This window comes from Diabrotica undecimpunctata, chromosome 5 (assembly GCF_040954645.1).
Source record: "Diabrotica undecimpunctata isolate CICGRU chromosome 5, icDiaUnde3, whole genome shotgun sequence".
Classification (NCBI taxonomy): Eukaryota; Metazoa; Arthropoda; class Insecta; order Coleoptera; family Chrysomelidae; genus Diabrotica; species Diabrotica undecimpunctata.
Genome location: NC_092807.1, coordinates 23,848,132 through 23,873,828, shown reverse-complemented (window position 1 = coordinate 23,873,828; position 25,697 = coordinate 23,848,132). Strand labels below are relative to the sequence as shown.

At 31.2% G+C, this 25,697-nt stretch overlaps 2 protein-coding genes across 2 annotated transcripts; one reads left to right on the top strand and one right to left on the bottom strand.

Moving 5' to 3' along the window:
* On the bottom strand, nucleotides 1-10,218 carry LOC140442117 (traB domain-containing protein-like). Its single transcript, XM_072533196.1, has 4 exons — nucleotides 10,101-10,218; nucleotides 6,691-6,938; nucleotides 6,316-6,567; nucleotides 1-33 (listed from the first exon to the last, which is right to left on the bottom strand). The coding sequence occupies exons 1-4, from the start codon at nucleotides 10,216-10,218 to the stop codon at nucleotides 16-18; spliced, it is 636 nt and encodes a 211-aa protein (XP_072389297.1). The 3' UTR covers nucleotides 1-15.
* LOC140441181 (uncharacterized) lies at nucleotides 689-24,527 on the top strand. Its single transcript, XM_072531698.1, has 3 exons — nucleotides 689-794; nucleotides 19,833-19,882; nucleotides 21,291-24,527. Exons 2-3 carry the CDS (start codon nucleotides 19,880-19,882, stop codon nucleotides 24,135-24,137), a joined length of 2,850 nt encoding a protein of 949 aa, XP_072387799.1. The 5' UTR covers nucleotides 689-794; nucleotides 19,833-19,879; the 3' UTR covers nucleotides 24,138-24,527.
* The last annotated feature ends 1,170 nt before the right edge of the window (nucleotides 24,528-25,697 follow it).

Sequence of the window (25,697 nt, the reverse complement as noted above, 5' to 3'; positions counted from 1 at the left end):
AATCCAATAATGAAACTACAAATTTTGAACACCCTGTAAATAAATGTTTAATAATTAATCATGAAATACATTCGACCAATATCCAGCTATTTAGATGTATGAGTAATTTTATTAGAATTGACTAAATAAATTAAGAATGAGTCCTCGTTTAAAGTTTTACATTTTAAGAAAATTCGACATAACTCAGAACACTCTGTACATAGGTATAGTGAAATCTTATGAAACTATACCTTATTTTTTGCAGACAATTAGAAAATCCAATAAAATACAGGGTGTTCCATAAGAAAAATATAACTTTGAAACGCCGCGCTTTATTGTGACACCCTGTATATTTCAGAATAATTGTAAAATGTAGCCTTTATCAACCTACACACTATACATTTAAAATTTTTTCAAAATCTTTTATCGTTTCGCTGTAATCTTCCGTCTCGTTAGTGGTGACTCACCCTGTATATCGGGTCTGGTGAACCCGGCGCTATCAAATTTGTATTCAAAAGAAGCGTTACCACCGCAGGGTTAATATAAGTGTATCCTAGATTATTTTTTGTGTGTGCATATATTTGCCGAAACGTAACTTTTTAAACCACCTGTATGTTATAAAAAATCAACTTGTTTAATCTAAATGATAAGTAAAGTAAATTTTACATATTTTTAAATACTAAAATGTTTACTGCAATAAAAGAAAGAAATAAAATTTATTAGGTTTAAGATTAGGGCTCTTAGAATGTTCTGCGTACTGTTTAAACCTCAGTTTCATTTAAACTCAAGGTGAAACAATTTGTCGACAAATTGAAGTAAGTTTTATGTTAAATAGTATTTATGTTAGCCTTTAAACTCTTTTAGTATTTATGTTAGCCTATCTCTGATATAAATATATTTTAGCGGGTAATATGTTTGGTTATTAGTTTTTGAAAATGGGTTAATAAAAAGGAATAGTCAAGAAACCAATCATTAGTAACATTTTCTGTAATATATACAGGGTGTTTTACGATCAGCTTACAGTATCTATATATAGTACGTCCACTCTATCTTTTCCCATGCATAAAATTATTCACGAATTACTTTTTATACCAGGTCTCTTTTTTATTCACAGAAAATAGTATTCCAAGATTAAGCCGTTTTTCCATAGAAATCACAATAAGTTAAACAAGGATCAACAATATGGCATGTCTTTGATACCTTCTTTACTGTAAATTTTGACGTTTTTAATTTTCATTGACAGTGACATTAGCTCATTTGTCGTGTTTAATAATTTATTTAAATTTATTATTATTTTTTTTTTGTTTTTTAAATTATTTAACTTGTTATTTCAACACCTTCATGTTTTCAATATGATTACGGTTATATATTATGGTAAATATAACGGTACCTCGGAGGTAAAGGACACTATGTCCATTTTCTTACTTTTTCAGTAGAGCAGTTTTAAAATTTTTTCAATTTGTAATCAGTAAATACTCAAATGTTTCTTATATTTAACCAAGATTAATATATTATTATTGTGGTGTGTATAATCGTTTTTCATTCCATGAAGTGTTATATACCTGAGGTTTACCGTTCATTATTTAAATTTTTTTTAAAAATGTGTAGTTGGACATAGTGCTGTTTACCTCTAACAACTTTTTTAAATAATGTGGCATTGCATGTTAAGGTATTTACGAAATAAACAATACAAACACATTAAACAGCCTATACTATTTTATTAAAGGTAAATATTATAATGTTATAATAATTAAGTAAAATTATAGACGACAAGTTTTAAAATTGTTAAAGATGCTCCATATCATCTTCATTTTCTTGTGGTAATCGTTTGTGGCTACATCGCTATGTGTTAAATTTTGATAAAACGCATGACAAACTGACGGAACAAAAGGCAATAGTGCAATTAAGTCATTGTACTTTTGTTTTGTGATTGGCAATGGGATTACTGAGACTTGATTTAATTGGGCTGAAAACGTTACTTGCTGTCTTCGATACCTCATGAAGTCCACTTCATACATATTTTGATTATTGAAATCGGTCTTATAAAAGAACCTTCCAATGTGTTCTTGTTGGACTTGTAGGAAAACACATGTTGACAGTAGAACAGGGTCTTTATTAACATTTTTTTTGCTACTTACAAAAGGAGGATTAGATGACAATTTCTTATCGAACAGCGTTTTGAAGTTTGTGAAATCTGCAAGTTCCATATTGTGTACTGTGTATTTACCTGATGTTTGCCTAACTAGTTGTTGCCAGTCCCATGGTGTTAAAATTGACAAATTGGAGAGTTTCTCTCTTTTTCTTTCGATTAAAGCATGAACAGTGTCTGCTTCCATATGTGTGTGCCCTTTCAGTAAAAACTTTTGAGTGATCGTCTTTATTTGCAGTATCTAAAAAATAGCACATTATAATACTTATATTTTTATTTTGTCCATAACAGTTATCGGTCCAAAGAGTGAAGTCCTCTACTTGACTACCTGGAATTGTATTGTCAGCCCATTTCAAAATTGACGAGGCAATTTCATTTGCACCTCGGGCCCCATTCGATTCGTCCCACATTATACATTGTACAGAAGAATCACTAGCATCATGTAATGTAAAATTTAATGTCCAAAGCTTCCTTTTGTAGAAACTAATACAATTGTTTGTAAGTGGTGAAGGCAAACATTTTTGCAAATCACCAGATAGTACTTTGTATTTTGGTGACTCTTTAGCTATTATAAAGTCCAATTGTTTTAAGTTATACCGAGTTTTAGATTCAATTAGGTGAGCATCATGATCAGCCTGTACACTGGTTAGTTCATCTGCAGTAAGATTATTTTTTAATTGAGCGGTGAATGTACTACATGTATCGCAAATGTCTCTTTCGAGTGGTGTAAACGACAACTTGAAGTCTTTTTTAAACATATCTGCGTATAACCACTTTTTTGCTCTGAGCTTTGGATCTACATGTCTTTCATTGCATTCATCAATGTACAGTTGATACATCTTTACTATTGTAAGTTCTGTGCCCAGATAATCTCTCTTACTCCTTTCTCTGGAATAATGGCTCTCGTATTTTGGGAATGATTTAATATGTTGATGTATACTATTTATGGTTTCGGTAGAAGTTTTATTGGTTGGCGTGTGTCTACCTCTTTGATTAGCTTTTATTAAACCTCCTGGCTCAATTTTTTTCAACATATTTACTACTACTAAATTAGATATACAAAGTGTGTTTAAAAACATAACCTTGCACACCTTCAATAACTGATTGTTCACTGTAAAATGGTAGTGTAGTGTATTATTTTTAGATTTGGTAGAATTTAGATCTATTTTTCTTAATCGAAGAGTAGGTTGGATGTCGATACATGAGAAGATAAATTGCTTTTTAAGATCTGAAACGTTTGTCTCAGTCCAGTATGAGTTGAAAATTTTTTGTCTTTCGTATTCTGGCCATCTTTCAGAGCATTTCATGCGACACATGCAAGAAGGCTTTAACATTTTTGCAGGCATGTCTTTGCCTCTTCTACTGTGATACTCTTTCCCACCAGCTATTTTTCGTTTGCGAACATTTCAGGCCCAATTTTGTTCAATTACTACAAGTTTTTTACCTTTTTGTTTGCACTTAAATATATATTGTACCTTTGTTTTAACACTTTTCTCTTCTTCTAAAATAACTTGACATTATGTTAATTGAAATTGCCTGCATCACTGCTTAGGGATAAATCGTCCTGAAAAAGATTTTTTTTTTATTGCCCCACTAATCGTAGGAGTAATAACAGCTTTCTCTTTTACCTTTGTTTTCGCTGGTTTACTTATGCGCCTCATACCATTGTCGTCCGATTCTGAGCTTTCACCACTTAGAGGCTCATAGATTTTATCAATATCCGAATTTCATTTTCTTATAACGAATATATTATATCAAACCAGCTAAAAGAAGGACTTGAATCGTGTTTTATTATAATTTATGAAAATATTTTAATTCAAAAATAATGTTAAAAAATAAAAAATTTAGACATGACTTTAAATTATTATGTTTAATTTCAAATCGAGAGCTGTCATTTGTTTCTCGTAAAGTGCAGCACAAAACTGTATTGAGTTGTGGCATACTAGAATAAATAAAACACACTGAAAAAATTAAAAATTTAATTTGAAATTAATACAAAATGAATAACTTTTACAGTGAACAAGTATGGAATTTAAATATATGTATATATTTCCAAACTGCTGAAATAATAGTATTTTGTCATATCTCCATTATTAAAAAATTCTTCAAACATTTTGGATATTAACTCAACCGTCTCTCTGGTTATTAAATTTATTAGATACCGTTTTTTGTTGTTAATAATAAAAATAATATTTATCTAAACACATTTTTGAACGTTATTTTTTTTATTTAGATTTAGTGCAATTCCGTTATCTGTGATGGCAACAATGAATTGTTTCACGAACCATTGTCTCCAATCTGAACCAGAGATATGTAAGAGAGGCTCTCTTATATATCTCTGATCTGAACACTGGTTTACATGGGGAAAAAAGTGTACCATTTTTATATGACGGAAACTGTACAAGGGTACATAATACTATGTCCGGATGGTAAATGACGGTGCACACATATAGTAGAGGTAAACAACACCAAGTCCACATGGTCTTGTTTACCTCTGACTGGAAGTGGACTTGGTGTTTATTAAAAAGTCGGTAACTTGCCGTAAAATTGTCTCTGGACATAGTATGTTTTACCTATGTGTAGAGCCAGAAAAGTTATATTCAAAAGTGCAATAATCTAAATTTCGATAAAAATGACATAGTGTCCTTTACCTCCAGGGTATACAAATATATTACGATTTTCCATCAGTTTTAATATATTTTACACATATTTTATTCTCATCTTGCCATAAGTGACATATAGATCTATAAATCAAGTTTCATCTATAAAAACAAACTTGTACAGTTTTTCATGTTTATATTTTTTATATAATTTCAAAGATTCTGCTCTCTTCACAGCAATATGAGATTGTTCCATCAGTCCTCGCCTTGGATCATCTTTTAGCCATTTAAAACAATGTCTTTCAGTACAATATTGAGTGACATACGATAACCACTAAACAGATCTTTTTCCTTCAATTGAATCCATAAATGGGTCAAAGTCATTAGTAAAAAAAGGAAGAGTTGTAATTCCTAATTTTTGGTCCCCAGACAAAGACGAGTATTAGTAAGCTTGTAGTGTTAATAACTCAATTTGTGAAAAATTTGCACTTGTGTCAGTGTTTCCCTAAAGGTGCGATATATTAAAAATATTAATTGTTTTTTATGTAATTCACTCGATAGTTTTGTATTTCTCAACATTAGGTAATATTAAATCTTCTTAACAATATTAACTTTATTGTTGTGACTTTTTTTAAATTTATTTATTACCGTTCTATATTTATGTTTTTCATAAACACTTCAATAAAAAAAGAGTGTGTGTACTTAGTTAGTACGTACGTAAAAGGTTATTCTTCTATTATATGATTTTAACGAAATTAATATATTTTAAACAGTTTATTTGAATTTTTTTTAATAATAAACTAATTTTAATACTTACAAAGAATTAAAAAAAGAAGTAAGGCAACAACACGAGGGGTTCCACAGATACGTGGTTTCGTAGCGGTCACCTATCCAAATCATAACCGCGTTCGACACTGCTGCTATGTGACAATCGAATAAAATTGATACAAAATTAATTATTTTGGCAGATTGTACAAATAATATTACTTTTTAATCTCCTTTTATCATATTTTTATTAATCCTATTCCCGACGAGTACTAATCCAAATACACAAAAATTATAATAAATAATATATTTACTAAATTTAACTTTATAAAATACATCTACCGGGATAATAGCCATTTTCTTATTATTACATTGAGAGTTAGGTATCAATAATAATTATCTACACAGCGACGTACGTTTCATTTAATATTTTGATTTAACTTGCTTGAAAATGAATCATGACGCACAGGAAAAGATAGAGTGGACGTACTATATATATATATATATATATATATATATATATATATATATATATATATATATATATATATATATATATATAATTCCTTCCAAGATTAGTTGTAACTGTTTGTACTAAGTTTGGCTCATGGTGTGCCATTGCTAAGCCGTTTTTCTCAACTTAACATTTCAGAGTAGTTGTGACTGAATATTCATTTTCCTTAAGGCTTCCGTGTTGATCGCTCTACTAGTCCATTAGATTCTCATCATCGTTTTACATTAGTATGCCACCAAATTATTTTGATATTCAAGAAACAGAAAAAGAAAAAGGTTGAGAATGACTAGTTTATATTGATATCTTACCTCCTTATAAGCAACTCTGAATTCGCCACCAGGAGCCATTCCGATTTCCTTTGTAAGATTTGCACTCAAATTTAATAATAGTAAATACATCAAACCGTTGTACGCTCCATTGGTCCTAATTGTAGATATAATTTTTTGCATATCAATATTTTTGGCCTCTTCCAAGACAGTCTCCTCATCTAGAGATAAAATATTTGTCCTCGAACTACATAATTCTAATACAACTATATGTGGAAGAACATTTGTTATAACCTAAAACAAAAAAGTTAAAATTATTTGATAACCCTCTTATAAATTTTATAACCACCAAAAAGATAACAATCTAACCAACTATAAACTTTATATATCTAACGACTGAATAAAAATATTACTTACTTTTGCTACATCTTCCTGTGATTCTTTACTAAAATGTGCTGTACCAATAAGATAAACCTTAGCTCCAGTCTTTTCGTGTTTCAAAAGGGTAACAGTTTTTGGTAAATTGTTATCGAAATCATCATCAGACTTATTGCTGGAAGAAGATTCAGCATCCCCTATACTTACTATTTCCATTGGATCACTTTTGTCAGATCCAGAACCGTTTTCCGAATCTGGATCGATTTTTATGGTACTCTCAGTTAATTCTAAAAGATAACTTATTGTAAATAAAAGTGAAAACTATATAAAAAACACAAAACTGCAATATATATATATATATATATATATATATATATATATATATATATATATATATATATATATATATATATATATATATATATATATATATATATATATATCGGAAGTCCCAAACCCTTCTTTCAGTGCGTCACTAATTTTGAAGTTATACAGTCCATCTAATTTCCAAACCGTTGCACGTCATCGGCGTCATAGCCCGTGACGTCACATGATACCAACACGAAATATTTAGGCGATAGGTGTGTTCTTTTTTAGAATCACTTTGCCGAGTACACTGGCATTACAGCCACTAGACATATTTTATTATATACGCGTAGAACTAGTATTTAAAGATTTCTATTAATGTTAACTTAAAGAAATAGACAACAATATGTTTCATTTAATTTGTATAAATGCATTATAAAGCGTTTTTATGAAGAACATTTGTTCGGAACACACTGTAACTGTAATCGAACGAAGGTGAAATTTTGATATAAATTGGTAACACTTATTTGACAGTTGCGGTGTTGACACTTTTTGTACTTTATTATTTTAAATTTTAAAGTGAATACCTCTTGTTTTATATTTTTACCTATTAAATAAAATCTGTTCTTTTTAGAACAAAATTAGTGTGTTTTATGTCAAAAATGTCACGTAAGAATTTAAATAGTCGTTGTAAAGAGTATAATAATAATTATGTGACCTATTTGATTTAAAATGGATTCAGGATTTTTTTATACTTTGGCAACTATGTCAACTTCGATCTCTGACGTAGATAATGACGTGCAACGGTTCGTAAATTAGATGGACTGTATATGATTTTAAGAATGTCGAGAATTATTGCTTGACATTTTAGTTAAATCTGACAGTTGCAGGATCGTAATCGGCTAAATATGAAAAGGTTTTTTTTTAATATGGAATAAAAACTTTTTAAATTTTTTTTTTAATTTACATATTAGAGGTCCCGTCCTGTATATAAATTTTTATTGTGCATTATATTCAAACGATAGTTTGTCATAATTCCTATTCTATACATTCCAAGGAAAGTGCTTAATTAGCTAAGATTTATTTATGGATTTATTATTATTTATTACAAACACTATGGAATTGGAATGTTTGTTTATTTAAAATAACGCTTCGTCCTAGAATCTATTAAGAGTTGACTGCGAGAAGAAAAATTTTACTGGCAATTGCAAGGCAAACATTCCTGTGATAAAATAGCATCGATTGAAATCAGTCATATTCGGATAAGTAATTTTCCGACAAGTTTCTGTGGCAGCCAATAGTTTAATTTTGTGAAGATTTATCATTAAATAGTGAAAATAGTTTAAATAGTGAAGCAGTTGATTTTTGAGTTATTCTACCAGATTTGCTGTGCAAACGAAAGAGTGTTATGAAGTTAGTTAATAAAAAAAACAATATAAATAGTTTAAATAGTGAGCAGTTAATTTTTGAGTTAATCTACCAGTTCCGGTATGCAGATGAAATAGTGTTAATGGAGTTTAGTTAAAAAACAAAATACCGAATGTAAGTTTACCTTATTTTTTTATGAATAACAAAAATAAATATTATATTTCAAACAATCCACAATCCGATTCAGAATTTGATTCATTAAAATGAATGATTACAGAGGATATGTGGCTGTCATCAATTATATCTTACATTTCAAGAAAATGTCGTGGTTCTAAAAAGAACCGTTTTAATACATTCCTGAATTCACAATCTGATTCAGTATCTGATTCGTTAAAATCAATAATTATAGGAGATATGTGGCTGGCATCAATTTTTTTGGCTGTCTCCTAGTATTCATTTATGATATTTTCTGCATGTCTTACATATTTTTTCCATTTTTCTGGTGTAACCTTAAATTTATAATATATTTTTCCTACGACAAATAATTGAAAAGTGTCTAAAGAAGGAGAGAGACCCATTTGGCATTTATAGACCTTGAGAAAGCATAGGATAGTGTCCCGTTAAAGAAAATGTTTGAGGTCCTCGAAAGGTCCGGATTGGATTCGACGTATATCCGAGCGATATATAAATTGTACGAAAATGCAGTTAGTTGTGTAAAAATTGGAACCAGAACCTCAAATGAATTTGAGTCACTAAAGGCCTAAAGCAAGGATGCTGTTTGTCACCGACACTCTTTAAAATATACGTCCAAGAAGCATTGAGGAATTGGAGAAATAAATGTAGATTTATGGGCATCGAAGTGGGACAAGAAACTCTGTATACATTGTTGTTTGCAGATGATCAGGTGGTGGTTGCAACCGATGAGGAAGATATAAATTATATGAAACGAAAATTATTTGAGGAATATGCCAAATGGGGGCTTACTGTAAACATAAGCAAAACAGAATATTTAAAAATTGGAGGAAATACCACAGATCTGAGGCTTGAAAACGCAGTCATAAAAGGTTGCAACCAGTATAAATATCTAGGAAGCATCATATCAGCAGATGGCAGAGTTAAGATAGATGTACAAAACCGAATAACCCAAGGGAAAAAATGCAGCCGAATACTGAATTCATTACTGTGGTCTAATAAAATAAAGATGCATACCAAACTTCGCGTATACAGAGCAATTGTAGAACCAATTACCACATATGGTGCCGAATGTTGGACGATGACAAAGAATGAACGAGATAAAGTAGACGTTGTGGAAATGGATTATCTTAGAAGGTCATGTCGAGTATCGAGAATGGAAAGAATCAGGAATGAGGAAATACGAAACCGTACAGGAATTAGAGATACTCTTTCAGATAGAATACAAGGAAGGCAATTACAATGGTATGGTCACGTGATGAGAATGGAGGAGGAGCGGTGGCCAAAGAAAGCCCTAATGTGTGTTCCGCCAGAAAGAAGGAAAAGGGGGAGAGCACCAAATTCCTGGAGAATAGAAATTACAAAAACAATGCAATCTAAAGGCTTAGAAGAGGGAGATTGGAGAGATAGGAAAAGATGAAGGCTGAAATGCGGGAAGCGGCAATCGCCGTAGGACCCCCGTTATATGATGATGAACCCTAAATTTAAGCACAATTATTATCCAATCTACGAATAGTACGCTTGAATTACCTGTTATAATGCTTCTTTCTAAATACTTAATACAGTACTTTCATTTAGAGTACCTGTAGAACTTATTATTGCATCATAATATCTTTTAGAATCTGACCAAACATTCTCAATTGGGTTAAACTGGCAATGATATGGAGGCAATCTCAATACTCTATGACCATGTTGAACCATATTGAAGTGCCAGTACATCTAATCTGTAGAATAAAACTAATATCTCATTTATTAAATATCTCTTAATACATACATGAAAACTTTATCTGGTAAATGTTTTTTTACCATCCCCACTAATTCAAGTTTCATCATGGTTGTTGAAACATGTATATGTCTCCCTTTTAACCATTCTACTAAAGAGTATTTAGTCCAACTTGAATTTAGTATTTTTTTCACTAAACTGAAGTGGTAACGTGCATTGTCCATAATTATTAACGACGGTTCTTCTAAATTTGGCAAAAATTGATATTCAAACCATTTTTCAAAATTTTCTGCATTCATCGAATCATGATAAACTCCAGTTTTTTCCACTTTTGAAAATTAGACTGCAATTATCAATGAATCCATTTTTACAACCTGCATGGAGTACAATATATTGTGTACCTTCTCCGGTCCTCTTTCTAACAGCATTAATGCTGCCACCTTGCCAACTCTTGCGGAATCCTATATATATATATTTAGGGATTCTACAGTATTCACTGCCTTCCCTCGCTCAACCGTTTCCATCTCTCTCTGTTGTTCCATTCTTCATCGTTTAGGCCTCTCTTACTCATGTCATCGTCTACTTCGTTCCTCCAGGATTTTCGGGGTCGTCCTCTTTTCCTCCTTCCTATGGGGCTCCATTCGGTTATTCTCCTTATCCATCTGCCGTCGCTAGTTCTTCTTACATGTCCATACCACTTTAATCTTTTTTGTTCTATATATGTTAGTATGTCTGTTTCTATTGATGTTCTTTGCTTTATTTCGTCATTACTTCTCCTATCCATTCTTGTTACTCTGCAGCATATTCGCAGGCATTCCATCTCTGTTGCTACTATCTTACTGCTGTTTTTCTTGTTTATGATCCAATTTTCAGCCCCATATGTCTTAATACTTCGCACTAATGTTTTATAAATCTGCGTTTTTGTCTTCATATTTAGGTGTCTATCCCACCATACTGAGTTAAGTTGTCGGATTTCTGTTCTTGTTTGTCCTAATCTTTGTGTAATTTCTTTCTCTGTTGTTGCCTTTTTCGTGATTATAAACCCGAGGTATTTGAATTTATCCTTTCCTTTGATTGTTACGTTGTCATCAATCTGTAGATCTTCTATGTCTTCTTCACTTGTAGATAGGTACTCTGTTTAACCATCTGAACCATCTGAATTTCATATCTTTTAAAGCCCTACCCAGTGAACTAGTAGAAATTGTAATTTCATCTATGTCATTCAGTTTTTCTTGAAGGGTATGAAGGGTAACATGTTGGCCTAAAATGAACAATAAAAAATGTAAAGATGCTAGTGATATTTTAGTAGGTATGGCAAACTATATTTTAATACAAACCTTAACCAAACATTCTGTATACACGAGATCTAATAACATGTTCATATTTACTGGTTAATGAAGGTCCTAGATTATCACATATTGAAGTACTTATTGCAACAGAATAGCTCTAGCATCTGTTTGAATACCTTCATTTGCCAATCGTCTTACTGTTGGTAACGAAACTCCTAACGCCTCGGCAACACGCTAAAATGCATAGTATTTAAACTACTATTAAAATTTTTTAGAATAATTTAAAACTTATTTCACGAACGGCAGAAACTGGTTATAAAGTTGTCCCAGCCGCTTTTTCTAATTGAAAATAATTTAATAATTTTAATATTAGTCTTTGTTCATTTTCGGTGTATCTCGGCATATTTAAAATATTTGTAGGACAGTAAATAAAAAATTAAATTTTTACTGTAAAATGTCTGAAAATACTATCCTGGAATGACAATCATGATTTTATCAGTTGACATTGTGAAAGTACTGTCACGATCGAGACCATCTGCGTCAAATTATATTTATGCGTATCATTGATTGGATATCTATTCAGCGTATTCTAAACTCCAACCAATTATACATCCGTAAGTAGAAATCGCTTTAATATGCAAATACCCGTGAACGATACATAATTTTCTAAGTTCTATGTATAATAATCACGTTCTTTTCTGTCACTTCTAGCTTAATGCGTTAGAGATAATTCGATCAACTATGACACACTGAAAAAAGGGTTTGGGACGGACTATACACGATATTTATAAAAATTTGTTTTACGAGGATTACAATCTATGACGAATTTAGCTATGACGAAGAAAATATTTTGACAGACAAGCCACTTCCGGTTATACCGGAAGTGAACAGCAACTTTGATATTTTAAATAGAACACCCTATATGTTAAAGTTTTACGCAAAGTTCGAGATAAAACTTGTAATAAGTACTATAGGTCAAAACCTCATATTTTTTTGAGTTCATCTTTCATCTCTTTTCATCTTTTTTCAAAAATTTTGAAAGATAGAGACAAACTTTTCCAAGTTAATATCTCTTCCATTTACAATCATAATATTTTAAAAACCTTTGCACACAAAGAATAGGTATCGTTCTTTTAGGAATTTTTATTCAAATCTAGTTTCTAAATACAGGGTGATAACACATGACACGCTAATTCTTTAAATTTCAAACTACAGTAAGCCAATAATTTTATATAAAACACCCTGTATTTTATAATTTTAATGAAAAAAAAATCTATTGTCTTTCACGTGGTATTAGGGTTCCCTATACCTAAAGTTAATAATTTTGGAGATAATTGAATCGCTTATTTTAGAAACAACCTAAGTCACGTTTTGGCGATTTTGAGTCTATAAAGCCGCGTTTACACGATGACAATTGGCGAGACAATTGTCATTGGACAATTGTCATCACGTGGTTGCGGATTGTCGGAGGCCAGTCCAGTTGAACGAGAAGATGTTTATACGGGGCCAACTATTGCCATAGCAGTAGACAGCTAAAACATGGCCGACTGCTCGTCATCTGTTGTGTCCGGTGAGGGAACTGGCAAAAAACAAGACGGCACTACTGGCCTACACCGTTCACACAGCGCTAATTGTAGCGGCAATTGAGATTTCGAGTCTTGGGGGGGCTCACTGGGCGCAGCTCATTGTCCTCAGTCTACTCCAGGAGACAACTGAATTTTGGGCCAATTGTGAGGGCAGTTGGCAAGGCAATTGGCCTGAAGTGTTTAGACGAAGACAATAATTTAATGCCAGTCAGTTGTATTCTGAGAATTGTCTCGCCAATTGTCATGGTGTAAACGCGGCTTAACATCAGCATGGCATAGTTGATTTTATATCGATTTAAAATATTCATATATTTCTGAAACCACCTAAGTCCTGGACTAAGGTAGTTTCTGCACTAAATTGTCAGTTGTCATTTTGCATATCGACGTTTAAAATAACCTATAAAATTCATAGTATTTCTAGTGTTTGTTCTTATTGCTGCTTACAAAAAGTTGTCTGTATATTGTAAGAAAAACATTCATATTTTAATATTATTATAAACAACGATCAACCAACCACTAGTGCTAAAAACGCTAAGGATGGAGAGCCTGCTACTAAAAGGCAAAAGGAATTAGGAAATCGGATGAATACCAGCGTAATGTTATCAGAAACTCTAGAGTTAAAGAGCAAACATATATTAGCTACAAAAATAAGGCCATAGAAGCAAAAAAAATAGGACCTCAGTGCAAGTAAGACAATAAAAATATAATATTTTTGAGTTTGTAAAATATATTTTTTAGATGTCTACTCAAATGTTTTGAAAAAGTGAACGAAGATAAAAGGAACATTATTTTTGATAACTTTTACGGTATGACAATAATAAACGAACAAGATATATATCTACAAGGATTAATAGAAGTAATGAAGGTGTCTAGAAGAAGAAAACGTAATGAAGGAAGTAAAGATAGGACAAGAAGTTACAGGCTCTTTGTTAATGTTGATCAAACTAAAAAAAAGATATGCGAAGGTGCTTTGTTAAGTATTCACGCCATTGGAAGAGAAAGGCTAAAGAGAATTAAAAGACTTGTGTACGTGGTGTGATACCTGCAGATAAAAGGGGAAAAATATAAATGGAAACATTATTGATGCTGAAACTAGGGAAGTTATGCGGGGCCACATAACTACATTTTCAGTCAAAGAGTCTCATTACTCTGGTAAAAAATTTAGGTACCTAGAATGCAAAACTTAATATTAAAATAATTCACGAATTATTTATTAAAAAGTATCCTGAGAGTACAGTAAAATACAGTTATAGCCCAGTCTGGTTAAAAAATAAGGTAGAAAAATGTTTCGCAGATATCTGAAGCTTTTAAGACATAGGTGGGGGATACTAGATGATGAATAGATGAAAAGATACTCCTAGTTTTACCTTGCGTTTTTTTTAAGCAATAATTTATGGTCACAATTTGATTTTTTGTCTATAAATTTTTTCCCTTATATTTTAAATAAACAATATTTATGTCATTTTTTATGTCAAGAATATCTTTATTTTCCCGTTTTTTTAATTAAAATTGATAAACAATTTACAGAGATATTTGCAAAAAAGCAGTTTTTTTGCACTAATTTATAAATCTTATTAATTTTTTTATTAACAAAATAAAATGGTATTAATACATTTAAACATCAAGGAATTACCATCTTTTAGATTTGTGCGAAATTTCCCCCCGATCAGTCAAATATTTTATAAGTTATTTCATTTGTTTATCCCTGAGGCTAATTATTTAAACTATTGAGCTTGCCCTATGCATGATGCTAGACACATTTAGCAAATTTCATAGGATTCTTTAAGACTTAGACTATCTCAGAAGTTAAATGCATATTGAGTTTTCATCGAAATTATTTACAAAATAAACGTTTGAAAAAGGGGTATGTTTTTTACTTATAAACAATTGTAATAACTTCTATATTTTTCAAGCTACAGACTTGTACGTACAACCATTGGATAGCTGGTAAAAAAGCTCACATTAAAAAATAAAAAATGACCTTCTATGACCAATAAGAACAAAGTTAGTGACTATTTTTAAAAAAATCATATCTCCATTGTTTATAAACATTAAGAAGTAAAATTTGCACAAATTTTGAATGAAAATCTAAACTTTATATTGAAACTTATAGCTATAAAATTTATCTAATTTTTCGAAACGACGGTACTTTCGAAAGATCGACATAGGAAAGTGGAGAGGATATCTGTTTCAGCTCCGTTTTTTTTTTCGGCATCGGAACTTCATATTGCAACACGTAGGAAAAATTTACATTATCTCGGCTTCCTATGCAGCTGCAAGCCTCTTTTTTTTATTCTGGGGTAGCTCGTCGAAATATGAATAACTACATAGTTTTCACTGGCCGGAAAATATCGGAAAACACGGAAAAATTGAGTCCATTTGAAATTCACCCTAAATATTTACTTTTTTTTAATTTGCTCGAATAGTCTGTCGCAGTATTAATAATGATGACATAATTTTCACCCCCCATAAATCTCGGAAAATCCCGGAAAATCAACATATGTTTTTTCATTGTATATCAATGATGTAATAATACTTATATATTTTATAAATTAAATTTCAGGTAATTTTTTACACATTATATTATTATATTCCTTATATTAATTATAATTTTTTGTATTTTTATAATTAACAATATTGATTTTTATTCTATTTTTCTTACAAATATGATATACAATATTAATCTAATCTGCCTTACTGCTTTGATAAAATAAGTCGATTTTTTCATCACTTGCCTTATTCAATTTTGCAATGTTTATTGAACTTTACTTTTTTTTATTTTCTTTACATACATTGGTTTAAAAGTTAAAATTTGGTTCATTTATTCGATTTCACTGTCAGGTCTGAACCTTTTTGTTGCAGGTTTTTTGTCTTCACTTATTAAGTCAGTCTTTCCATACATTAACATATTAATGGGCGATCTTAATGCCAAGGTGGGTCAAGATAAGGTAGGAGAACAAGTAGGAAAATATGGGCTTGGAAAAAGAAATGACAGAGCAGATCGATTGATTGAATTTTGCCAAAGTGAAGACTTCGTAATAACAAATACCTTTTTCAAATTACCTTCTCGACGGTTATATATATATATGGACATCTCCACAACATACCAAAGAAAAAATAGTGAGAAATCAAATAGACTACATTATGATAGCAAGGAGGTATCATATTGCTGTTAAATGTACTAAGACCAGGAGCTGATATAGGCTCAGATCATAACCCGGTAGTTACTGTGATAGAGGCGAGACCAAAAAGATTAGAAGACCACACAGAAATGCACTAGATTTAAATAAACTTAGAAACAAAAATATACGACAAGAAACAGGAGAAGAAATAAATGAAAACCTCCGTTCAGTGCAGCAACAAATTAACGATACAAACAACGTTAACCAAAAATTAAAGTACATAAATACAGCTATACAAACAGAAGGAAAGAAACATCTTACAAAAACAACAACAAAGAATAAGGGGTGGATGACACAAGATATACTAGACTTGATGGAACAAAAAAGAAAGATGAAGATTTACCCAGACAAATACAAAGAAATAAATAAACACATAAAAAAGAGAATAAAAGAAGCCAAAAAGGAGTGGATTAAAGAACAATGTGAAGAAATGGAAACCTATGAGAAAAAGTACGATGCGTTCAATAAAAATACAAAAAAGTAAAAGAGATAACAGGAAGCATAAAGAAATGCCAAATAGGTAAACTTAAAGACAAAGATGGAAATCTTATTGTAGATCTAGAGAATAAAATAAAAAGATGGACAGAATACCTGAATGAATTATTTGAAGACGATAGAAACAACTTAACTCAGATAATCAATGCAACTGGGCCAGACATATTGAAAGAAGAAGTAGAATACGCAATAAGAAACGCTAAAAATGGAAAAGCAAATGGACCTGATGAAATTCCTACAGAACTGTTGAAGCTTTTGAATGATAAATCCGTAACCATAATATTAAATTTTGTTTCCCCTCCACTTTCCTATGTCGATCTTTCGAAAGTAACTTCGGTTTGAAAGGTTTTAAGTTTTGAAAAATTGAATAAATTTTATAGCTATAAAATTCAATATAAAGTTTAGATTTTCATTCAAAATTTGTGCAAATTTTACTTCTTAATGTTTATAAACAATGGAGATTTAAGTAACAAAAAAATTGGCTCTAACTTCGTTCCTACTATTCATAGAAGGTTTATTTTTTTAGTCAAATGTGAGCTTTTTTACCAGCTATCTAATGGTTATACGGACAAGTGTGTAGCTTGAAAAATATAGAAGTTATTACAATTGTTTATAAGTAAAAAACATACCCCTTTTTCAAACGTTTATTTTGTAAATAATTTCGATGAAAACTCAATATTCATTTAACTTCTGAAATAGTATAAGTCTTAAAGAATCCTATGAAATTTGTTAAATGTGTCTAGCATCATTCATAGGGCAAGTTCAATGGTTTAAATAATTAGTCCCAGATATAAACAAATTGAATAACTTTTAAACTATTTGACCGATCGGGAAGAAATTTCGCACAAATTTAAAGAACGGTAATTCCTCAATGTTGAAATGTATTAATAACATTTTATTTTGTTAATAAAAAAATTAATTAAATTTATAAATTAGTGCAAAAAAACTGCTTTTTTGCAAATATCTCCGTAAATTATTTATCAATTTTAATCAAAAAAAACGGGAAAATAAAGATATTCTTGATATAAAAAAATGGTATAAATATTGTTGATTTAAATTATAAGGGAAAAAACTTATAGATAAAAAATCAAATTCTGACCATAAGTTATTGTTTAAAAAAAACGCAAGGTAAAAATAGGAGTATCTTTTTATCTATTCGTCATCTAGTAACCCCCACCTATAGACCTATGTCTTAAAAGCTTCAGATATCTGCGAAACATTTTGCCGTGAAATCGATGATTTTTGTATAACCAGACTGGGCTATTACTAGAATAAATTTTTTCATGAAAATTTACCTACATTTTGGTAGGCCACTAATTGACATGAAATGTCTGTAAGGATATTAATTTAATAATTAAAATCCCTAGTCTGGGTAAAGCAGCAGCGGTTGCCGAAAAAGTCTTACATTGCGGCCGAATTAAAATATTCTACACTGCCCTACATGATCAAGTTGAGGAATGCATTCAAACAGATGATCTAGATGCAATCGCCTTCAATTTTATGCAGAACCTTCAACTTCCTGCAATTCCTGTACAAGACATATTTTATCTGTCTCAGCTTACCGTTAATGTTTTTTGCATCACCAATATTCAGTCACGAAAATCCGTTCTTTATATTTACCACGAAGCAGAAGCACGAAAAAACCCGAATGAAGTATGCAGCTTTCTATTAGAATATATTGGAAAATATATTAGAACAGATGTAAAAGAACTACGCCTATTTTCTGACAACTGCCCAGATCAAAACAAAAACCACTGCGTTACAAGAATGTGTTTGGCTTTAACCGATACAAGCAGATTTCAAAAAATTCAACAATTTTTTCCACTTCGAGGTCACTTCGTTGTGTTTTCTTAAGATCAACTCTCCTTTAAAAGTAAATATAAATTTCTATTTTTCTAATTAGTTAATAAAATTAAAAATATCAAAGTTGCTATTCATTTCGGGTATAACCACAAGTGACATGTCTGTCAAAATATTTTCTTTAAGTTGGTCATAACTTGTAATCTCCATAAACTAATTTTATCAACACAAACCAATTATATAATATATATATATATATATATATATATATATATATATATATATATACATAAACTAAGGTACACTCGAAGAGTGGTGGGTTTTTCGGTCAAAGTGGAAAAATAAAAGTCGTTAACTTGTCCGAAAAAGTTTTTCGGACAAGTTAACGACAAGTTGTCAACCAAATTTATCACATTCTTTGAATATACCGCCCTATTATATAGAGGTTGGTAGTTTGCCTTGCTGTTTGTGTCATTTTGACCTCAAGGCCACTTCTATTCACGTTGTGTGCGTGGGTGTTAAACCTGTAAATTCATTTACCGGCGAGATTCAGTAAGCTAAAGACTGGTAACTTCATTGTATCTTTATTACTATTAATCTTAAATAACTTATAATGTTACCTAAAGTTAAAATTAAAATCTAATTTATTAAATAAATTTGTTGGAAGTGCATTCTTATGATCTTTCTAGTTCTTTACACTTTAAAATAAACCTTAATGTTTTTTACTTAAGTTTTTATAATAACTTTTTTATATACATGTATGTTTATCACATGTTCTTTTGCTGTGCTAATTTTGTTAAATTGCAAACTATACCTAGTTTCAATTAATTGTTTTATACAACGTTAACTCTGAATATCCAGTTTCGTAAGCTTTTTCATATTTTTAACATCATTGACTGCTACATGTCTTTGTAAGGTAACACACTTTTGTTGTAACTTCTCTATGGATGTTTGGTTTCATATTGTTCTTTTTAGATGAACTGATGATGCTTTCTGAGCAGAAAGCGAAACGTCTTCAATAAATAGATGAAGTAGCCACCTTCTTTGTCTTTTATTTCTCCACTTTGACCGAAAAACCCACCACTCTTCGAGTGTACCTTAGTTTGTTTTGGATTGACGGTCGTTTTCTCTATATATATATATATATATATATATATATATATATATATATATATATATATATATATATATATATATTTGTTAATTATTTTTACCATACTTAATATTGTAATTTTTTTAGGTTTGGGAACAAATGAAACCTTTACATTAGCAATTGAACTGCTTTAAATGGTAAGTATATTTTGTAATATCTCAAGTGTGTCTATAAAATCAAAACTTTAAATGATGAAAATGTTATATGTATAACTTACGGAATGTATAGACATAGATATAGGCAATAAGGAATAAGGATAAGATTAGTAATGGTGGTAGCACTTTTGTATTGGTTATCATGTTCTCTAACTGTTTGATCTTCTCTTCTACTTTATTAAATGTTCTAGAAACTTCTTCGAATTTCTCATTGTTATTTCTAGACGTTTCTTCCATCATTTGAGAAACAATTTCAAATTTCTCGTCGAATCGTCTAGAAAAATTTTCGAGTTTCTCGTCGTTTTGTCTAGCTACTTTGATAGTCGTTTTGTCTAGATAATTTGAGACGTTTCATCGAATCTTTTGGAAACATTGTCGAATTATTCATCATTTTTTCTAGAAGTTTCTTCGATCTTCATTAAAACTGCTTCTTCTTCTGATTGAAAATGGAATGTCTCTGGGCCATCTCCATTCTTGTTGAGAACATTCTTTTGTCGTTCTTGGAGGAGCTTCTTGGACCTGCTACAGTCTTCATCGCGTTCTTCTAGTTGCTCACGCAACTGTTTTACTAAAAGTTGTACTAGCAGCATTTTTGGTCAGGCACACACGTACTTTTTAATTTTTTTTTTTTACAAAGATCACTAGCGAACTACACGGATGTTCCCGACGAACAATACTTTTCAAAGTTTAAAAGTCTTTTTTTTAGTAATCACTGGTGAATTTATTTTTAAATCTCACACCGGACACCACTGTACCGTTTTTAAATAAAACGAGCGGTTCTTAATTTATATAAATATATTTATTTATAAGTTTACAGCACGAAAATATCTTTTTCTAAACTAAACCTAGCTAATATCGGAGCTACTTATACATAAAAGTTATTATGTACTAGAATGTTCTGGAGTAGTCCACCTCTAATTCGTTTGTTTGAAGGGTCGATTTCTCCCGCACTCGGTCGGTCTACAGAATTCATCAAAAAATCGTCAGTAAACATGGTTTTTATTTTAAAAAATGAACAAGTTTACTCGAAATTAACTCAAAAAGTATTGACTTGTAAAAAACTCTATAAAATTAAAGTTGTTTACAATTAGTCAATTTATCCATTACCTGACTTATTTTGAAAGTTTTTTCTCCCCCGAGAAGGGCTGGCTTACATTTATAGATTACATTCACCTTTAGCATAGCAAAATACATAACAAACAGCAAGAACGACCTAATTAACAAAATTTCTGTCGTACAATGTAATGAAACACTTTTTGTAAAACAAAATAAATAAAGAAATTAACTTGATTATTTAAATATTAAAGATCCATGCAAGTCAACAGTATATCATTTAGACTTAAACTTTTTTAAAACAGAACATCGCATCAAATAATTTTCTATCTTTCAGGCTTCCAAGCTGTGGAGCGTTAGAACAGCACTTCAATTCCTTCACAGGACATCGAAGTCCAAAGAAACCCAAGAACAACAACGAGATGAAGACAACTTAGTTGCTAAATTATTTTATCAACCTAACTCATACGAAGTACAAGATCCCAGTGATGAATTTATCGATTGCGGCCCATCTCCACCTACAGAGAACCTGCCTTTGATTTGGGATACCTACGAAGTTCCAGAAAACGGAAACGAAGTTAAAATATGCCATCACACCATCGAGCAAAACATTTTGGAGCATATGAGTAACGCTTATGGAAGAATAAGTCTTTTAGATGAAATTAGTTCTAAAAGAGTAGATTCCAAGAATATAGTGGGTGTGTTTTTTGGAGCATCCCACATAGAGTTAAATATAGCCTTTCTTTGGGCAGCGTTTGTGAAAAGATATGATATTCTGGAAAATTTATTATATCTTGGAGCTGAAATTAATTATTTTGAGCCTGCTCAAGGTCTTAGTGCACTTCACTTGGCAGCTTTCAGCAACTGCATTAGCGGTATGCAGTTTTTAATATCCAAAGGCTGCGATATAAATGCTCTATATAAATTTTATACACCCTTACATTGCGCTGCGTTTGGAGATAGCATCGAGGCCACCTTGTTTCTTATTAGACATGGAGTAAAGATTGATCAATTCACTAATACAATTTATGAGGAGAACGAAAGTGCTCTGCACTGTGCTGTACGAGCTAATTCCATAAATTGTGTAAAAATTCTTATTTGTCATGGTGCAAGTGTTGATTGTAGTGAATTTTCACCAATACATCTAGCTGCCGACTTAGGAAATTATGAATGTATTAAATATTTATTAGATGGTAAAGGAGCCAATGTAAATAGTAAAACCAAAGAACAAGAGCAGACTGCTTTACATTTAGCAGCCATTAGAGGAAATCCAGAATGTATCGAGGTTTTGCTGTCAAAGGGTGCTAACGCAGATTGTAGAGATTACACAGGACAAACTCCATTACATTTAGCAGCAAGAGCAAAAGACCATACATCTGTAGAGTTACTAGTTATAACTGGGCGAGCTAACCCCAATATTGAGGATTACGATCAAAGAACTCCTGTTCACGCTGCTATAGGAAAATCTGTCTGGTCTAGTAAAATTATTCAAACACTTGTAGAAAATGGAGCGTATCCAAATGTTGAAGATCAGTATGGTTATACTCCCCTTCACATAGCCGCCTTAAGGGGTTTGGCTGATTGCGTTGAGACATTAATCAATTATGGAGCAGACGTTACTTTAAAAACCAAATGTGGCCACACACCTTTAAGTATTATCAAAAAAAAAGTGCCGATTGCTTTTGGGGTTTTTACAAAGAAACTTGATGACGCTGTTACTTTATATAATACCGACTCATTAAGCAACGAACCCGAACTTAGATTAGATTTTAGAGTAATCTTACAACCCAATCATGAAGGTGAAATGAACTTTCTATATACTTTAGTTGAAGAAGGTTACAAAACAGTTCTACTTCACCCCATTTGTGCAGCTCTGCTTTACGTAAAATGGCAGAAGATAAGAAAGTATTATCTAGCTAGAATATTATTTTATGCCGTATTTATGTTGGCTTTATCTTTATACGTACTTACAGCTTTATCTCATTACTGCTATAATTATGGTAACAATTTTACAGACATGAAACCGGAGGATGTGATAGAGCTCTGCGAGAAAAACTCTATACTAGGAAGAGTGCTACGAGATAGTCCATTTGTAATGGAAATGCAATGGTTTTTCTTGGTAGGACTTACATCTCTGGAAATCATTAGGAAATTATATGGGATCTACGGATATACTTCTGTGAGACAATATTTATCTTATCCGGAAAATATTCTGGAGTGGTGGGTAATTTCTAGCGTATTCGTTATTTCTTGTGTTTACACACGCCGTACATACCTTTGGCAAAATCATATTGGAGCGTTTGCTATACTTTTAGGATGGACAAATATTATGTTGATGATCGGTCAGCTACCAGTGTTTGGCATTTACATAGCTATGTATACAAGGGTTCAAAGTGAATTTGGTAAACTTCTGTTTGCATATTCTGGTTTACTTATTGGATTTACATTGAGTTTTTGTGTTATATTCCCAGACTCTAATTTTTTTGCCAATCCATTTATTTCTTTAGTAACTATCATAGTGATGCTGTCTGGAGAGTTAAATTTAGATATTTTAGTCGACGATAATCCAGACAATCCTCACTACTTATTGGAATTCAGCGCACAGGTTACGTACATAATATTTGTGATAACCGTAACAATTATCCTGATGAATCTGTTGGCAGGTATAGCTGTAGATGATATTAAAGGTCTGCAAAAGACTGCTACCCTTTCTAAACTAGTTAGACAGACTAAATTAATATCGCATATGGAAAAAGGTTTATTTAATGGTAGCCTTCCTAGATATATTTTAGAACATTTGCATGTATCGGCTTTGGTATCACCGAAGCCTTCCAGGGTAGTTTTAAATATTAAACCTTTAAATCCCAAAGAGACTCGTTTACCGAAAGACATAATTAGAGCAGCATTTAAAGTTGCTAAACGACAAACAGATTATTTTTCTGGTGCTCCAGATACGCCTGTTGATGACTACTATTGGTTTAATAATGACATTACAAAAGACCACTGTTGTCTTGATAATAAACCTTTGATCGGACTGCAAGAGGTCATGAAGAGAAAAACTGTTGAAATAGAACATCTTAAGGCGACTATTCAAGAAATGAAGCAAGCATTAGAAGCAAATCAGGAAACAATGCAACAATGCATGAGAATTTTTATAAATAATAGACGAGGAAGTCGTTTTTGAATCTTGTACGGAATAAACGTTGATCAACATGAAATTTTAGAATAAAACTTTTATAAGAAGACGGTCTTTTTTAAACGGTCTTTTTGACTACATTAAGTGTATTCCTTAAACTAAATCGGTTTTGGAAGATATAAGTTATAAACCGGATGTGGCTAAAGTTTTATCCCTTGTAACCACTCATTCCGGAAAAAAGTCTGCAGACTATAAAGATGGACAGAGAATGTTTCAAATGTTTCATATATAGGTTAATACGTAAATTTCAATTAAAAATATTGTGGCAAATAAAGAAAACAAATAACTATATTTTTTATTGTATAAAGATCAAAAATTTTTAATAAATTAAAAAAACTACAATGTAAAGACAAACACATAAAATTTCAATAAATAAAGAAATAAATATGTTGCTTATTTTTTTAAATACAATGCTTATTAAATCTTAAATATGTTGCCTGTGTAAGTCCATTTTAAATAGGTAAAAAAGAAATAAGAATAAAACTTAGTCACAATCAATTTATTCTACCACCAATGACCGGTTTCGCATAGTATAATTTGCTATGCATCTTCAGGTCAACGGTACATGGTAAACCATTGTTCTTAAGGTCAATATTATAGGTGTGTGATTACTAAATATAAATTTAAATTTACTAAATAAAAAACTAAGTGAAGAAATATTAATTAAAATTCAAATTAAATAAATATTACTTACATGCCTATACAAGGATTAATATTAAATGTTTGAGAAAACATACTTTAAATATTCATTATGGTAAACTGGTGATAGGTAATCATCTTTTTTACTGCAACTATTTAACGAATAAAGGGATAGTTCTTGAGGGGAAAATTTATTAAGAACTAGGCTAGGAATGTAGATGTGACGTAAATTGTTTATTGAACAAACTGGAACTGAAAACAGTTTTCACCGACACATTACAACTTAGATGTCTCGTACTATTTCATTGACTACATACTGTCACCTAACTACACTACTTCCAAAGGTACAATTAATCTTCAAAAATATTTTCCAACCTTAGATTGATAGACTAATCTAGCATATAAATGGTACTGGATCCCCACTGGGAAGTGCAGAATTCCTACATCATACCGCTAGATCGCCCACCGGAAAGTCGAGCACTTCCTACCCCTACGACCACCCTCATGGAAGTGACAGACCAAAATCAAATTTCTCTGACATTCCTTGTCTTAACTAAACCAAATCGAATCTTTTATTGACCGCTAATCTTTTCTTTCTCACGTCCTTCTATTCAAGTTTTTCGACGAAGGCAATTCATTACAAACAAAAACAGACATAAATTTAGTTTTTTTTATTATAGACAAACTCCAAGATATCCAAATTATCAATCTCAAACATTCAAAAAGATAAAGGATCATTTTCGGATCCCACGATATACCGGGTGAAACGAAAATGCTACGATGTACATTTTACTGTATGCGTCTCAGTTATGCTTAATATTGATTCGGGTTCGTTCAAAAACATACAGGTATACCGTGCAATAAGAAGTATTTGTTTCAATAATAAAATATAAAGTTATTGGATTTAAA

Bases quoted from the DNA above. Each gene is read 5' to 3' on its own strand.
- LOC140442117 (XM_072533196.1), bottom strand. From the start codon at position 10,218: ATGGTTCAACATGGTCATAGAGTATTGAGATTGCCTCCATATCATTGC. The intron at 6,939-10,100 runs GTACTCTAAATG...GTTATCTTTTAG, and splicing joins TGCAATAATAAGTTCTACAG to AATTAACTGAGAGTACCATA. The intron at 6,568-6,690 runs GTAAGTAATATT...TTTTTGTTTTAG, and splicing joins CACAGGAAGATGTAGCAAAA to GTTATAACAAATGTTCTTCC.